General features: G+C 39.9%; 2 protein-coding genes across 2 annotated transcripts; both read right to left on the bottom strand.

Moving 5' to 3' along the window:
- On the bottom strand, positions 1-4,135 carry bcl2l10 (BCL2 like 10). Its single transcript, XM_046379050.1, has 3 exons — positions 3,817-4,135; positions 2,362-2,811; positions 1-1,000 (listed from the first exon to the last, which is right to left on the bottom strand). Exons 1-3 carry the CDS (start codon positions 3,847-3,849, stop codon positions 878-880), a joined length of 606 nt encoding a protein of 201 aa, XP_046235006.1. The 5' UTR covers positions 3,850-4,135; the 3' UTR covers positions 1-877.
- Positions 4,136-5,688: 1,553 nt separating this feature from the next.
- On the bottom strand, positions 5,689-14,392 carry LOC124053397 (guanine nucleotide-binding protein subunit beta-5b-like). The gene is made up of 11 exons (XM_046378538.1): positions 14,097-14,392; positions 13,189-13,325; positions 12,808-12,849; positions 11,847-11,923; positions 11,047-11,179; positions 8,391-8,534; positions 8,092-8,183; positions 7,404-7,452; positions 6,956-7,052; positions 6,436-6,602; positions 5,689-6,257 (listed from the first exon to the last, which is right to left on the bottom strand). The coding sequence occupies exons 1-11, from the start codon at positions 14,206-14,208 to the stop codon at positions 6,246-6,248; spliced, it is 1,062 nt and encodes a 353-aa protein (XP_046234494.1). The 5' UTR covers positions 14,209-14,392; the 3' UTR covers positions 5,689-6,245.
- Between the last annotated feature and the right edge of the window lie 2,783 nt (positions 14,393-17,175).

Raw genomic sequence — 17,175 nt, 5'->3', positions numbered from 1 at the left:
TCCATGATTGCTTCTTATTTTATTAAAAAAAAGTGACAAATAAATAGAACAAAACAATGTAAAAATATAATGTTTAAGAGATCTGTGGGAGGGGAATGCCATAGCAACAGTTTGTTCTAATAGCAACATGTTTAAAGTCAGATTGGTCCCTGGTTTGTTAGATAAAAGAAACATTTCACGACATATAGCACCGTTGTTCGGTCATCAGGTCTGTATTCAGCTCTTCTGACCCATGTAAATCACAGACATTTCACATGAATGTGGGACAGACTTGATAACAATGAAATAACTGAATCAGCTGTGGATCAGTTAGAAAAAAGGGCCACTGCTTACAATTTCATTTCATATAAATATAATATATTAATTTATACATTTTACACTAGCATGGCTCTATACCACATACACGACTCAGGTAAACACGTGAATAAAAAGACAAAAACAAAAAAAAAAAAAAGGCAGCCAACAATTTTAAAATTAAAACCAGAAGCTGTGGGAAAATTGAAATGAAGTCTTTTAGCTGCTCAGCTGAAAATACAAACAATGATGGAAAAAAAAGAAGATGATTCTGTGCAGAAACCTGTGCTTTAGTAATTCACCTTTCTAAGATATGCAAACTGATGTCACCTACTCCAAAGTTTCTGAAGGCATTGAAATCATTTTTACAATCTTAAGGAGCAAGTGACAAAATGTCAGTATTAATATGTGGGGTTTGAGTATGTGCAAACATTCAGTTCATGACGTTGACTTTACAACCCTGAATTCACTACAGATTACAACTCTTTCTTGCAGCATTGATGTTAGAATTTAAATGTCTACTTAATTGTGCCAAATGAAAGGAGAACACGGATGAGGATGTGTTAATGATGTAAAAGACTAGCTAGCGCACCAGGAGGAAGGTGAGTCCAGCGAGGCCCACGCCAGCAGCAGCGAACAGCGCTGTCTTCATGGATGATTCCTGACTGACCTCTATGGCACTGCGGGAGAACTTACAGAACCCCTCCTGTGAAAAGGAAAGAAAAAAAACGGTTAAGTTTAGAGAACATTTTGTTTATTAGTGAGAGAAAATATGTGTCTTTCTGCATATATTGTAAGTTTTACAAAATGGTAAGTATTAGCTACCTAAGTGAATGGCATTTATACTCAGTATTTGAGGAAATATATCAGTCACTGACAGCCCAGCACTTCATCACAAACACAGAAAAATATCTGCACTCAGGATCTACAACATGTTGCTGAAGTGTTGTACTGAAGTCATACAACAAAGGTGCCAGTTTGTCTAACAATTATACAGAAATGATTCAATTCTGTTATATTAATCATCATCTAATTGTAGCTGATTCTGCTCTATTAGAAAAACTACACAGTAAAAAGGTCAGATGCTGTTTAACCCCCACCAGCAGCTGCAGTTCTTTTTCATGTTTTCAAAGAGAAGCCATACAGTCGATGGGCGAGTGCACCTGCTCTCAGCTCCAGGTGTTCTGCTGCTTTACAGCTGCTTGTTTTTCTAGTCATACCACGCCAACTTTCAATATGGCTAATACTGTTTTCAACACACTGAAGCTTTGACTGTTACTACAAAGTCCATCTGGCTGAGCTGGTTACGTGTCTGTTGAAACCAGCTGCCAGCTGAAGAAAGGAGGGGTGTGTGTGTGTGTGTGTGTGTTTACGTGGGTGTTTGGGAGGGGGCCAAGGTTAGCTCATTCACAAAAGCAAGACATTCAACTACAGTTGTGTTCATGTTGGTGAGGCTTCTGTGACCACCTTAACTATCCCTTTAAGTATTTCCAGTTAAACAAGCCACACCAAGCAGTTTTAAAAGTGTCCTTTAGATTTCCAGCAAACAGTCCTACTCTGCTTTTGTCTGACCATTACAAAAAAAATAAATAAATAAATCTAAAGCCTGACACTGTTTGATCAGGTCTCTGAATTTACACTGCTGAGGTTTGTCTTGCAGCATACTTTTCTCAGAATCTGGCCTATTGCTACTCTACAATTCATATAATCAGAGCAGCCACATGAGCGTCCAAGTGCTCCACTCATTTGCAAACAGTGAAGTCAAAACACTTCATCTAAACTGCACCCTGACCGGATTTCAAGTCACGTTTACACGAAAACTGAATAAATATCCGACCAGGAAACAAACAGAATCCTATCAGAGTAGGTGGTTTCCAGCTCCAGAAGCCTAAAAACACCACTTTCACTTTTAAACCTTACCGGGATTTTTTTTACAGTTTTGTTTTAAACTGTTATCGCCCTCGGTACACTTCTCTTATCTACAGTGTTTGTGTTGATTCATTCAGCTCTGCAATATCACCTGTGTGAGTTAATCAGTTTCGGAGTGTACAAGTCGTTACAACCTACCCATCCATCATTCTCCAGCAGCCAGTCTTTCTTCTCCTCTCCCAGGTAATCAGCTATGGTTTCTGCCAGTCTCCTGCAGTATCCAGGCACCTGTCCCTGTCCAGGGTCCAGCCCCAGCTTCGTGCCCTTCTGCTCCTGCAGCTGTCTGACCAGCACACCAGTAAAAGTGAAAAGGGAAACAACCCTGCCCCAGTTCATGAGTCCATCTCCCACCAGCTCCTCAATCACCTTCCTGAGGCTGGAGCAGAGGTTCAGTCCGCACTGCTTCAGGAAGGTCTGAGCAAGGGAGTTGAAGCCAGCCTGGTGCTGTGTCTCCATATCCTGGGCCAGACGCCTCATGGCAGCGGCTGACTCGCTGGGAGGTGAAGGGGCTGCCTGTGGGCTTGTGCACCAGAGCAGGTAGTCCTCTGCCAGAGTTAGGGTGTCTTTCCACAGCCCACAAGACATTTTCTAGCAGGAAGGGGGGAAAAAAAATGAATTCAATAAGCAGCAATTCGTGGCTGATTCAACCAAGGTGCCATCTTCAAAGTCATTATTTTGTCAAAGTAACAGTTCTATTATATTCAATCTAAGGCTAAAATGACAAAACCGGCAAAGATGGCTTTGATTATTCTTGGGGGGAAAAAAAAGACCTGAACGATGAGGTTGTAACTATTATAACTATTGTTGCTCTTTGTCTGCTGATTGATAATGCTGTTACTGTCTATCAGCACATCAGGCACTTAACTACATTACCCACAACCGCCGTCTGATTCATAGTTAGCATCAGCTTATAACCTAGTAACGTTATTCTTATATTAACACTGGCCAAGTTCAGCTTTTTTTATCCATTTTTTATGGTAAAAGACATTAATAAAGACAGAAGGACAGAATCAGCCATGAAGACACGGGGCCTATCTGTAGCCTCTGAACTCGCTATCTAATTTCAACCAGATGTCAGAAATGAAAAACTTGACAAGGTGTGTTAAGCGTCAACTGAAGGCCAGCGGCAACGCTAGCAATGGCGTTATGAACGGCGAAGACGCGTCCGTTAACGTTAGCTCTCGGTTAATGCAAAGCGTCATGATACTGGAAGCCAAATACAGCTCCGTTATCGTAATAGTCCCAACAAACCGATATATATACAACTGTAGAGTGCGTAGAGAGAGTTGTAAAACGTTAATTGACCGTTTGATATGTGGTTGAACGGGTGAGCTTGCAACTGGTTAGCCGGCTGTCGTTCCTCCGCTAACAAACGGCAGATCTGTCATCGCAGCAATGGAGGACACAAAGGACCACATTCGCTCAGACTGTGGCGAGCTAGCTCAACTACCGAGAGGCACATCTACGCATTAAACGGCGTTTTAAACCATCATACAAACACCTCTGTGAGGCAGGAGTTTTATACTAGCAAAGGGACATAAAGACAGATGGGTAAAACACATTTTTCCGAGCGTAAAAGACACAAAAGCTTACCCTCCCAGCGATATCACACTGCTCTCTGCACATACGAACAGCGGAAGGAGAACCTCGTTACGCTCACAGCTTCCCTTCAGCTGGCTGAACATTTATCACCAAGCTCCGCCTCCGACTCTGTTATATCTGCTTCCCGCAAAAAAACCCGCAAAAGTACCGTCATAACTTGCCTACGGAACCAACAACTCGCCCACTGGAAAGGGAAACGAACATCGTCACCGATGTCATTGTTCACACAAACTGGAAACTGGAAGGCATAAAGTGGTTTTTAAATGCATTCAGTTGTTGACGTACTGTAGGTCCCATATGTAGCTGTACTGAAAGCTGTGACTAAAACAATATCTTTTAGAGAATAATCAAAGGAACCAAGCCAAGGCCTAAATGTGTGTGTGTCTTTCAGTCGAAGAAAAGTAATCAAAAGAAACTGAACTGTAAAATTACAGTGATCAAATCACAAAGTTATTGCAGTGCAAAATTGTTTTTTTTTTTTTGTTTGTTTGTTTTAATGGAAATATGTTTTTTAACACAAAGTTGGAGTTCAAAGGAGACCCAGTTGGCTGAGATCATGTAAAATAAAGATATTTTCTGAGTGTCATCACCACTGTGTTCTTCATGAGTCAAATCTTAATTAATAAAGGTCTTCGGGGTTCATCTCTGATATGACAATCTGTGGCTTCTGATTTCAATGTCTGGTTTCATTCACCACCACACAGCCTCACTCCTCATTCTCACTGTGACGTACACTATAAGCTCAGTGATCACCATGAGGAAGTGAAAATCACAGTGACTGTGTTTGTAGTCAAATTAATGGCGGTCAAAGCAAATGGCTCAGGTCGTTTGGTGCATCTGGTGATATTTTAGGGTACTTCCTTCAGTCCCTTTTCTCTGTCTGTTTTTCACCACCTTTTCTCTTTACCCTGGTGTTTCCCTCTGGGTGTTTCCCTCTTTAAATTCCTTTAATCCAGGATGGCATTGAAACAGATAAAAAAATGACATAAAAAATGATTTTACAGGAATATGCTGTAAATGTTGGCATGTGTTCTAGATTCCCTCCACAATGAAAGGAAGGAGCAACCGTTCTTATTGGGAAAATTCACAACACCCTGTGCAGTATTGGCAGGATGATTGATTCTGATTAGTGTCTTTCGCCACAGTTCAGTAATGTAAACAGTTTGGGTACACTCTCAGCACTCAGGGGTTATTGTGTGATATGTAAAATGATGATGTGGATGAGAATGGCTGACCTTTGGCCATTGGTAAGAAACATACAGACGTGTAGTGCAGAGACTGATCAATAATGCTTTGAAGAGACACTTTAACAACTGGACAAGCAGTAATGGAAACAGACAGAAATAATGACATCATGTGATGGAGATATCATACACTAGTTGTGCGCCTGTGTGTAAAACATCCAAAGTCACTGCTATGACTTTAAAGAGGCAGACATCTCAGCAGCCAATATCTCTGTAGCTCAGCCAGCCACACCTACACAGACTAGTTGGATAAATAGCATTACAGGTAAAAGGGAAAAATGGATTTTTGATTTTGGGTTGAAATATCCCTTTGAGGTTTGTGAATTTCCACCATATATTTCCACAAGTGACATTTTAAAACAGATGATCTACAAAACCACTACTACAGAACCACACATTCTGCTTCAATAGGGATGCTGTGCAGCGCCCCCTGGTGGGACACAGTGTTATTCAAAACGCCGCCGCTTTCTCGGGTCCATTTAGTTGTCTCTCTCTCTCTCTCTCTCTCTCTCTCTCTCGCACACACACACACACACATACACGTACACAGACTGGTCTATGAAAAAGACTCCTCAGTCTGTGAACATTTCTCCCCTCCACAGAAGAATCGAAAACATAAAATACTTAAAATCTTTATTCTTCTCACAAGAGATGTACCTAAGTATGATGACATACTAGATACACTTCCTTTGGATAATCTATGGCAGACACCACCAGCAGCGTGTACATCCACAGTGTGATTCTGGACTGTGAAACGATGTACATAATTTACAAGACAAATACTAATATTGTCTGCAGGTCTACATGGCAGAGCAGACACACGCTGCTGATTTCTACAAGTCATTTTGGCTCTTTACACTCACTATATGTTACACTATATTAGCAATAACAGTTACATAATTAAACAATCCTTCATCAAGCTAACAATAACAAAGATAAGGAATCCAAACTTGTCAACTGTCTGTCAAAACGAATAGCCACCCTACAGTTATGATACAATGATATATTCTCATTAAGAGGAAACATTTTAAGTGTTTATGCTTCTTCATGTTTGTCACACTGAGGTTTGTATGAACACACTCGTACAGCAGTGTTGACTGCAGGCAGGGACTTGCAGTCTTGGCAGTCACATAATGCTGGTGCCGTGTTTGCTGGATCGCAACTGTGATGTAAACACTAGGCCCAAATCTGCATGAGAGAAATGTGAAGAATCACGAAGTGTTCAAACAAAATACAAGCATTTTCATTTGTTCCTAAACCTCAACAAACATAAACCTCTCTGTCTAAAAAGTAAGTTAGAAGGGTATTTATTACTTTCATGCATAAAAAAGTTAAACATAAATCGAGAGGGGAAATTCCTGCTCACTCGTAAGGTGTTGTCCCAGGACGCTGAGCAGAGTGCTGTGCCATCAGGTGACACTCTCACTTTGCTAATACGGTTCTCATGGCCGAACAGGACGGAAACACGTGTTCCTTTCAGAACATCCCACATATTAATGGTGTAGTCATTATAACCAGCGAAAAGCAGACGACCTGGGGGCGGAAGAAAGCAAGTGAAAGAGGAAGTGAGAAATTTGGAATAAAAGGGAAGTGGATAAAGACAAAGAATTGGCAGAACATGTGAGACATTCATTTTTTCCCTTGAATCACTAAAAAAAAAGCTTTATATGCATTGGCTGCTGTATTACTTCCTACACCTGCTAACATTCACAGTAGATACTGATGAGTAATGCATATTATTTAATACATTATCAAAGCTGGTAAAGCGACCCAATTTTTATTAACCTTTAGATAAATTCTGGCATTTCCTGAACCTTTTATCAAGTCAACATTCACCAAACACCTTTGATACAGTGATTCAACTTAAAACTTTACCAACTTCTTACCACTCAAAGAGAAGTCCACAGATGAAGCACCAAATATAATGCTGTCCTTTTGGTAGACCGCTATCTCACGGTCGGCTCGCAGATCATAGAAACGGCACTGAGGAACACCCAGAAACATGCAACAACACAGACACAAAGAGGACACACTCAGGGGAACTTCACAACAGTATTTTTATGGTCTAGTATATCACAGCAATAGGATCAGATTAAATTTTAGCTTGTCGACATACATCGCTGATGGAACCAAATTAATGGCATCAACATATGTTTACGAAAATTTTTGTATGTTGACAACCTACTAATATATATGTTTTTAATTTCCCACAATCTGACAAACAACTGTTAACAAACCTTAAACCCCTGAGTTGAACCCAACATCAAGAGCAAGATCAATATAACAATATAATAATCATTATAACAATTTTGCACAGGACATGACATGACTCACTGTGGCATCATCAGAAGCAGAAGCAAATGCATCTCCACTGGGGTGGTACCTGAACACACATGACCAAAGGGAGAGTTACATAAAGTTTTGCATGTCTATACAGAAACAAAACCTGATGAATCATTTTAAGTAACTGAGTAATTCTGCCACTTGTCCTTGGTCTCACTCTAATACAGTAGATCAGCAAATCTAAAATCTAAATCGAAAATGAAAATCTTAAATGTGAACATGTAACCAAAGTGCATCACTTTTCAGTACATTGAAATAAAGTACTACAATAAGGCTACTTAATGTAGTAGGCTAAAGTGCTACAATAAGAAATTACATAACTGGTGTAAAATATCAGAAAAGTTATTTTAGACCACATTAGGTGCAGATTCCATTGAAAACATAATCTAAAGTAAAGGCACAATAGTCTCTCATTTATTCATTCATTTATTCAAATATCATTTACTGGTTTGAGACAAAACAATTAAAGGGTAACAAAGTACTTCCTGTGTCTTCTGTGATGCTGAAAAATTGTTCACTGTGTGTGTGTGACTAAAATACCTTTGTTCACTATGACTGAGGATGGAATTTAATCATTCAGGTAGCAGAAGTGCAAGTATGTGAAATACAACTTCAACAGGAACATGCCTGTGGAATACTGTGAGTGAGACTTCTGTTTTTATCAAAGATCTTCGCTTACTTTACACAGTTGACGTCAGACTCATGTCTCTCAAAAGCCTGAATGTTCTGTCCAGAGCGCATGTCCCACACGTTGGCTTTCTTATCACACCCCTGATAACACGTATGCAAACACACAAAAACACAGAGAGACACATACACCGCATGCACATGAGAGAAAGAAAACATTGTTGCTGTGTCTGTCAAAATCCATTTTTTTTTCAAAATAGGAGTTTCATGAAAACTCTAAATCCAAACCATGTGAACTGCAAACAGACGAATGACAAATATGCAGACACACTATCTCCCTCTCTTTCTCACCCCAGAGACAAAAGTGTTTCCAGTCTCAGATGGGGCGAGGTCCAGGGATAAGACATCAGCTGTGTGACCATGGAAACTCTGCAGCAGCTGCCCACTCTCCACATCCCACAAGGCACATGTTCCATCCCCGCTGGAGGTCAGGATCTAACATACAAACACACATACATAAACATACACATAGACAAAGGCACCCACATGTATGCATTTTCAGTAAAGGAACAACACATACATTAAACATACATACAAAAATAAAGAGAAAACAATGAACAATATGAAATGAAAATGTCTAAGCTTATTTTGGACCAAGTTGGATCATGTATGTTCAGTGCATTTTATAACTGTAGTATGACTTATTGAGTTGGCTGAGGATATTAACCTACAGGTGAAAAACCGGCAGCCTTGGTCCAGTCAGCGAACCAGATGCCTTACAAAACAGACGGGAGGAAGTGCCGTCACAGTGAGACTTTAACGGGTAAATTCTCTTTTCTGTTGGAAACTCCGTGATGATGGCGGGACTAAAGGGTGAAATTCAGCTGAACAAGGTTAAACGTGGCACCCCTGATGATCATAGAAAGAAGGACCATGGATAAAATGTGATATTAAATATTAGTCTCAGATTATATTAAGGAAGTTGTAAGCAAATGTGCTGTTCATGCTGATAAATAAAACTACAGGATTTTTATTGATTCTAGAGAACTTTTAAAGCATGCATTTTGTTACGAGCATTTACATAATTCATGATAGCTGTTACTTATTTTTGGAGTCATTTGTTCTCTATTTTCTATGACCTCAATGACAGGCTCTGCTTTCGTTTCTCGATTTTTACAGTCAAAACTGAGAAACGAAAATGCCAAAAATATACAGGAAGTGACTAACTTGATTTGATTTCAAGGGAAAAAGCTAAGTCCACTGAAATTAAATTTAATGCCAGACATGTGATTATCTGTTTCACCTATTATATCAGCTGACTAGACATGCGCATACACATAACAAAAGCCAAGGGTCAGCACCTCACAACTAACACTGACTATCATTGTGCATCAGGTATGCACATACAAACAAGCACACAAAATGCCAAAATGTCAGCGATGGCTCTGATGAAAACAGATTATGGGCACTTAGAGACACATGCAGACATCAGAGATCCCTGCTGGCTGGTGGATTAGAAAGCTCCTGCTGGATGACCTCAGGCACAAAAACACACCACATCCTGCCTCCACTGAGAGGTAGCTCCAGTTTCAACATGAATGCAATTATCAGTAAGCCACAATTACTGAGACACGCACAGATGGGAACCTCACTGATCTAACAGAGAGCCTTTGCATCTGTCTGATTTTGCTTACCACCACCTGCATGTGACCATATATTAAATATTTGCAGGGGGTTCCTTAAATTACCAAGTGGTCCCACACGTAAATGTCTTTAAAGAAAAAGTCTCACAACTCATCATAACACACAAATCAGCTGTCGTGCTCTCAGTTGGACACACACACAGACAAACTCAATAAAAGACAACAGTCTTTCAAAAGATGCACAATAAACCCACTTGAGCCCTCAGTGTAGTCCAAAGCTTTGTCCTCAAGGTCTGCTTTAACGATACAAAGGCTGTGAGCGCTACAGTGTGCTCATGGGCATGCATGTATAAGATGCATTGAGAGAAAGATGTGTGAGTGAGAAAGACAGAAAGAACATATACATGTCCGTGTCTGTGTGTTAAATGCTCTGCCCTCAGGTCAGTATGTGCCACTCTTTTCTAGATAAAAGCCACTCAATGTCTATTAATACACTGAGGATAGAGGACCATCACCCCCACCCCCACCCCCACTTCCCTTCTTGTCTCTTTTCTGGCCCCTCCTCGGCCCTACCATCTCCTCTAGCTCTCTGTTTTCTGTCATTGTGCTCCTCTGCCTCGCTGAGGCGTAGAGTGGAGTGAATTATTAAAGCAACATATCTCAGGCCATTTTCCATGTTCTCCTATTGAGTTTGTCTCCTAACTTCCTCCTATCCTGTTGGTGAGTTGCAGACACTGCCAACAGAAAAAGCCTGGCTGGTGCATGCATAGTGCATAAATGAAGTGATAAAGTAATAATCCTGATACAATATAATAAAATAATTATTTTAGGACAATAAAGAGCAAAGAAAAGTCAGTACTCATTGATCACACGGTTTGTTGTTTTAGTGGTATGATTCTTGCGTTGGGTGCGAGAGGTCTGGGTTCAAATCCCTGATGAGATCTACCTATCTACTAAACTCCTGTTAACAGAGACAGGAAGGCTGCACCAATTGCAGCACCATGAACAGCAATCAGCTGCTGCTTCATCTCATGGCAGACCACCAGATGAACCAACCTGAATACAGTGAGAATCACACATTATCCAGACCATCCGGTCTACCAGCACTTTCTAATCTTCCTTCAGGACACTGGTATAGACTACCGCTTGTACAGAAATGTTTTACTAAGAGCTTTGTTCCTGCAGCCACATAAGTTTAAATAAGTAAGCTCCTCAAAAGTTGTAAGAAATGCAGTCTGTGGTGCGTAGAGTGTGTGTGTTTCTGTTGCGTGATCCCCGAAATCAAGTGTCACAGTAAATCCTGTTTTGCACAGCTCCTTCAGCTTTTTTCCAGATTCTAAACAGGTACTCCAACTGGTGCTCACCTGCATGTCAGAGTTGATGAAGGTGCATCCTGATACATAGTTGGTGTGCATGGCCACAGACTTTTTCTTTGCAGCCAAGTTCTCATTTTTGTCCAGTGACAGTGGGAACACTGAGCACTTGTTATCCAGTCCACTTTTGAAGAAGACAAAAATATAAGTGGTTAAATGATGGTTCTCATACCAGTTCAGGGACCTGGTAGTTATCTCACTATTTGAAACAAAACACTATACAATTACTCTGCAGGGTTTATGGTGGGGATATAGACTAGGTGACCCAGGCTGACACAGAAATGATGAATGGGTAAAGGAAATGGCTGTTCTTTCTATTATGAATCATATTCAGAATATAAAGTACAGTAGCAATAGTGGTAACATATTCCTAGAAAGATCCAATTTAGTGCCACTGAGCAATAGCTATAGTAGTAAACAAACCTACACATTTAGAGGCAAGTGAAGTAGCCACGGATAAGCAGTATAGAAAACGGATGGACGGATGGATGAAGTAACCAACATATGCAAAATAGGTTTCATTTTCGTTATATTTTTTGAGTGTGAAGCAGAAAGTCATTGAAAAAGAGTAACTACATGATCATTTAAATTTAGACTGATGTAGCAGCAGTATGCAAATATATACTCAAGTGCTATAAGCCAATACCTTTAGAATATGAATAACTTCTCTTTCCTAGCGGTAATAAATTTGTAGTCAAGTTTTCCCAATTATATTATTTAACTTTACAATGGAGTTGTAAATTGTTGTTGACTGTTAGAAAGAGCAGCAGCAGATAAATCTCTGTACTCACCCACATGCCACAGCACAGCCAGAGGGGGCATAAGCACACGCCATAACCCATGTGCACGGCAAGGTCACCCCATGTTCCTTTAACACGCAGATAACACATACACGCCACACGCATAACAGCAATTTGTTACTGGTTAAAAAAACACTCTCCTTAATAAGCATTAAACCGAAATATACTCTTAGCCATATACACATGCACTGCTGTATTTAACCTGGATGTGGTGAGTATTAATAGGGATTATGTTCAGTGGTTATGTCTGCTCCATCAAGGGGCATGATGGTTAAACCGGGCTGAATCCTAGCTGCCATCTAAGTGCACTCAGAGTCACTGCAGGGGACAGATGGATACATTATCGTTAACCCACTGGAGTCAAGGGACACGCCGGCGCGTCTTTATCACATTACCAATTTAACAAACCATTTTTATAACTTCGAATGCAAATATAAATTGTAAATTTAAAAAAAAAAGTATGTACAAATTCAGCAAACAACAAGTTATTTACAACTATTTACCTTAAAATGCAGTAAATGCCTCAGGCATTTTTTTTGGACAGCTATTTACAACACAATCGGGTGTCACAATAAAATGCACCACAAATTATTTATAAAACTTAAAACTTATTTATATTACTTCTAAAACCTAAAAACTAAAAAGATTAAGGTTAAAACTTTCAAACTTTACAACGGTGAAAATACTTAGCATTTCCACAAATTTCTCCCTGTGGGTTCTGTCAAAAATAAAACCCCAACCAACACCAGCCTGAACTCTTCCAAATGTACTTTTGAAAAAGTCAATTTCTGTACATTTGAGTCATTAATTCATGTCCAAAAAGAAACATTTTTTTCAAAAGAATCTAAAGCTTTTGATATTCAGCCCTTTAATTTATGGCCATTTATTACGCAAAAGGAATTCACATATTTTCTTACATATGTATAAAAGCACCACATAGATCTCCACTCACCTTATTCAGAGTGAATGCATCCCAGACAATCACTTTTCCATCCTAGATTTGAAGAAAGAGCTGTCATTACTATAGTGTTACATATATAAAATGATATATATATATATATATATATGACATATTTGTTTGTCATATGTATACATTTGAATAAATATTAAATCAATTTTTTTTCCTATAGCACTTTTCAAGCAACATTAGTTGACCAAAGTGAAACATATAATATGCAAAAAGAAAACATGGTCAAAGAGCAAACAATCAAAATAATAAATATATCCAAGCAGAGTGCAAGATAAAATCATTTAAAAATGTACAGAAAGGGTAAAACAACCAATATGACACTATAATTCTCTTAATAAACAGTATGTGTGTGCAGGTGTATACCTGTGAAGAGCTGACTAGACGACGCTTGTCTTTACACCAGTCCATACACAGCACTTTGTTCCCATGACCCTTCAACACACGTTTGGTCTTAATGGACACACCACCCAACACTTCAACCTTCTCAGCCACCTGGTGCACTAAGGGACCAACACACACACACACACACACACACACACACACAAGCTTTCAGGATTTTGATCGATGAAGTACTCAGAATACCAAAAACAGGAGTACAGCAATGCAAAAGTAAAAGTTCTTCATTCAAAATCTTACTTTAGAACTACAGAAAATTATCATTAAGTTACACGGTTTTGTATGTGATCACAATGTTATTCTGCAAACTGTAGCTGTCAAATGAATATAGTGGAGTAGAAAATTCAATATTTAACTCAGAAATGTAGTGCACTGAAAGCGTAAATTAGGAGAAAAAGGATACACCACTGACATATAAATATCTTATTTATATGCATATGAGTATATTACACACTGTCAACGTGATATACTTTAGCAGCTAAGCTAACATACAAGTAGCCTATCGACTAACTAACGTTACTTGGAGGCAAACTTGTACTTAAGCCTGAGTAAATGTACTTACAGTTAAGTGGTTATACATTCCACCAGTGGCTGAAGACAGTTTGATTGACTCAGACAAACTATGGACATCATGAAGAAAGAGATCTAAAAAGCGAAGTGACTGTGCTGTAGTCCACTTCATGAAAACTTCTCACAGCGAGCATCACTCGGTTAGCTGTCAGTTAGGTACGCGTTAACCGTTACCAGCTAAACCCGGGCTACGTGCTGAAAAGAGCTGAGGCGCCTGCCAAGCTAGTAGAAGTAGCAATACAAATGAAACCAAATTGTGTAGCAGCTGTTTTTTTGTTAGCTTACTTCAGTTCCCGGACACTTACACTCTGTGTCGCTGAGCTTATTCCGCTCCTCCTCCAGCTTCTTCTTCAGAGTCTCGCTCTCCTTCTTCAGAGTTACCAGAGTTTCCCCTCTCTGGAGCCCCTGACAAGCCATCTTTGGGAAGCAGCGGCCACAATAAACACAGAGAACAGAAAAAAAGAGAATGGAGCAGGGAGCAGGGAGCGGGGAGCGGGACGGGAAACACGGGAGAAACAGTTAAATCTGAGGTTGGCAGTGTGCGGAGACTGTCCTCGAGCGCGACAGTGATGCTGCCGGACTCTGCTCGTGCGCGGCTTCAGCCTCTCAGCCCCCCCTCGTATCCAGGCTCCCAGGCACGTAGAGCAGCTGACACTGGTGCCGGTACAGCTGTGCTGCATATTTACGTACATCATTTATTGTTGGACATTTTAATGTATTTGTAACTTTTTCTGACCGGTGGCCTTTTCATTATAAAGCCTTAAAGTCACATTCCCTTTCTGTTTAATTTCTGCTGTAACTGTAGTACTTATTGCTTTCAATAAGTGTCGTTTTTAAAAACACCTCTCTTTACCTGTTAATTAATTGCCGATCAGGGTTTGATGTAGCCTGTCAAAACACCTTAATACTGAATAAAACATTATAGCCGATAAAAGGCATTACCATCATATTATCTGAAATGAAAATCATGAAGATATAGACATTCATTATTTTGAGATAACCCCCCTCTGCCCTGAAAAATTTATTAAGCATATTTTAAATTGATTTCATTTTCTCGAGTTTAATCATCAAATCAAAGGTACTGTGGCACAGCGTATGTTGTAAAAGAGCTGTCTGAGGTTTATGGTTTATCTGCTCCAGATGATGAGTAGTGCTACTTTATCCCAAAAAAATGTTTCAGGATTTTCCTTGGACAACATTGAACTCTCCAGTACTCTCACTGGTGCCAAGTGAATTGCTGGCAAAGAGCCACAGATGAGGAGGGATCCTGGTGCCATGCAACTCTCTCTTCAAGGCCCTCATAACGTCCTGTGTGTGTGTGTGTGTGTGTTCAGGATACAGTTACATGTCAGAAGGTGCTGCTGAGTGGTGTGTCCTCAGCTAAACAGATGCTGAACAAAGTGTCAGTCTGATCCTCATACCCCTCACATGCAGACGCTTGGCAGCTGCCTCACAGATTGCTGTTATCGTCATACATGTTCAGAGATAAACAGCAGAGTAGGACGTGCCTCTAACTTAAGGGCTGCAGGGTTGAAACAGTGTGCAGACCTTAATGCCTTTGTATGGATTTAATCCCAAGTCTCATTTTAAAAATCATTGTTTAGTCGTCGTTATCGAATGGTTGGTGTACAAACTGTAGTTTTCTGCATTTCTCAGTCAATAGAGTCAAACAGAAAGCAGAAAAAGGGCATTTTTTTGTTTCTATTACATTAAATTCAAAACAAGAATACAAGAAAACTTTCAGGTACTTCAAACATTTCCACAGTTTACAATGAAATGATGTGGCAGCTGTTAAGTGATGACTGAAAGGAAAGCATGACGTACCACTTCCACACAGAAAGAGCAGTAGTTGATGGGCTCGCTCTTAATGTAGATGTTCATAAGAGGACTGGGTTTCCCACAGCTTTCGCAGGGGCCAAAAGTGGCCGCCACGAACGTCTGGTCGCACATGGCTGCAGATGATCACCGACACACCCTGTGGAAAACACAGGCACAAGCGTTAAGATTAATTCATTCAGCTGGACCTCAGGTTGGAGATATTTTGTTTTAATGATTTCTGCACGAAGTTGTGACCGCTCTGTGTGAGTTTAGGCTACGAGATAAGTAGTTGGTAATCTAGTCCAGCCTGATCCTTCTCTGGTCCTAATCTGGGAACTGCACACAGCCGGTATAGTACAGTGCTGTGCATGATACACGCTTTGCAAAAGCAATTATAACTAATTATCAGCGTTCACACTGCAAGCCTGCATTTAATCACTGTTGCGTCCTTTGAAATGGTAACTTGTTTTCTAAATATCATTTCTCCAATATAAATATTGTATATTTTGTAAGGCACAACAACACCATAACACACTGGCATGTGGATTTTCCTTCACTTTGTGCTTCTAAAAATGTCAGTAATCGGAATAAACAACCTAATTAAGAGACTGAATTTCAATATAATTACATTTCAGTTCTTCCATCAATAGTAGTATTGCACAGAATGTACAGAGGATGTAATAATGTGACACTGTGGAGTTATATTTGCTCGCAAAAGGAGCATCATTGGGCTGCCATTATGTTCATACACAAACATGTCAGTGCTGTCAGTACAACTCGTCAGTGAGAGCAGAGTACAGAGTGTGGAGAACATAAAGCTTTACTATGACCGACCTCCATCTATCCTCTCCTAAGTGTGATTCATCTTTCTACTTTACAGGCTGGTTCATCGTCATGTATAGATTGTACACTCTTTGGCGGCATTTACACAGCACTTTCAATAACTTGACTGCACGTGTAAACACTAAACACATCAACATAAGTTTGTAAAATATTATTTCCACAGCCACATCAACAATAAAGTCTTACCTCGCAGGAGAAATGTTTTCTCTGTGCAGCAGGTGTTTGACCCTGGAGAGCCAAGCAGAGTTTTTCCAGTGAAGAGGATTGTCAGGGAGGGACAGACAGGGAACAGTAAGCTTCTTAGTGTTTAAGCTGTGACTTCGCGCTGCTTTTACCTCCACGCTTCATACGTCCCTGCAGCATTACCTGCACAGCCTGCAGGGGAGTTACTTTTACAGTCTAATCCAATACACACTGCTGATTTAATATTTAGTAAAATCCTCATAGGATTACCAGAAACTGCATGATGTAATAATGTTGCCCATTACATCTCCTTCTTTTAATGTAAACTGAAATTAAAGTCAGAATTAAGGCATCATTATAGCAGTTTTAAGAGAATGACTTATTTTCTCCATTTTATACAATACTGCTTGGTTACAAGTTATATCATCCCGTCTAATGTTATCCATTACATTAGCTCTGATTACCTGCAGTCTTCAGGCCTTGTTCTGTCCCTAAAACGGCAGAAACTAGACAGTTTCACCTCTGAAGGAAAAAGACTTA

This window comes from Scatophagus argus, chromosome 1 (assembly GCF_020382885.2).
Source record: "Scatophagus argus isolate fScaArg1 chromosome 1, fScaArg1.pri, whole genome shotgun sequence".
In the NCBI taxonomy this organism is placed as follows: domain Eukaryota; kingdom Metazoa; phylum Chordata; class Actinopteri; family Scatophagidae; genus Scatophagus; species Scatophagus argus.
The sequence above is the reverse complement of the archived record's forward strand: the minus strand, read 5'-3'. Positions and strand labels throughout refer to the sequence as shown.

Coding starts and splice junctions, on each gene's coding strand:
- bcl2l10 (XM_046379050.1), bottom strand. CDS start 3,849: ATGTGCAGAGAGCAGTGTGATATCGCTGGGAGG. Junction 2,812..3,816: donor AGTGTGATATCGCTGGGAGG/GTAAGCTTTTGT, acceptor CCTTCCTGCTAG/AAAATGTCTTGTGGGCTGTG. Junction 1,001..2,361: donor TGCTGGAGAATGATGGATGG/GTAGGTTGTAAC, acceptor TCCTTTTCACAG/GAGGGGTTCTGTAAGTTCTC.
- LOC124053397 (XM_046378538.1), bottom strand. CDS start 14,208: ATGGCTTGTCAGGGGCTCCAGAGAGGGGAAACTCTGGTAACTCTGAAG. Junction 8,535..11,046: donor TCATCAACTCTGACATGCAG/GTGAGCACCAGT, acceptor TTTGTATGTTAG/ATCCTGACCTCCAGCGGGGA. Junction 7,053..7,403: donor CTGCTTCTGATGATGCCACA/GTGAGTCATGTC, acceptor GGTGTTCCTCAG/TGCCGTTTCTATGATCTGCG.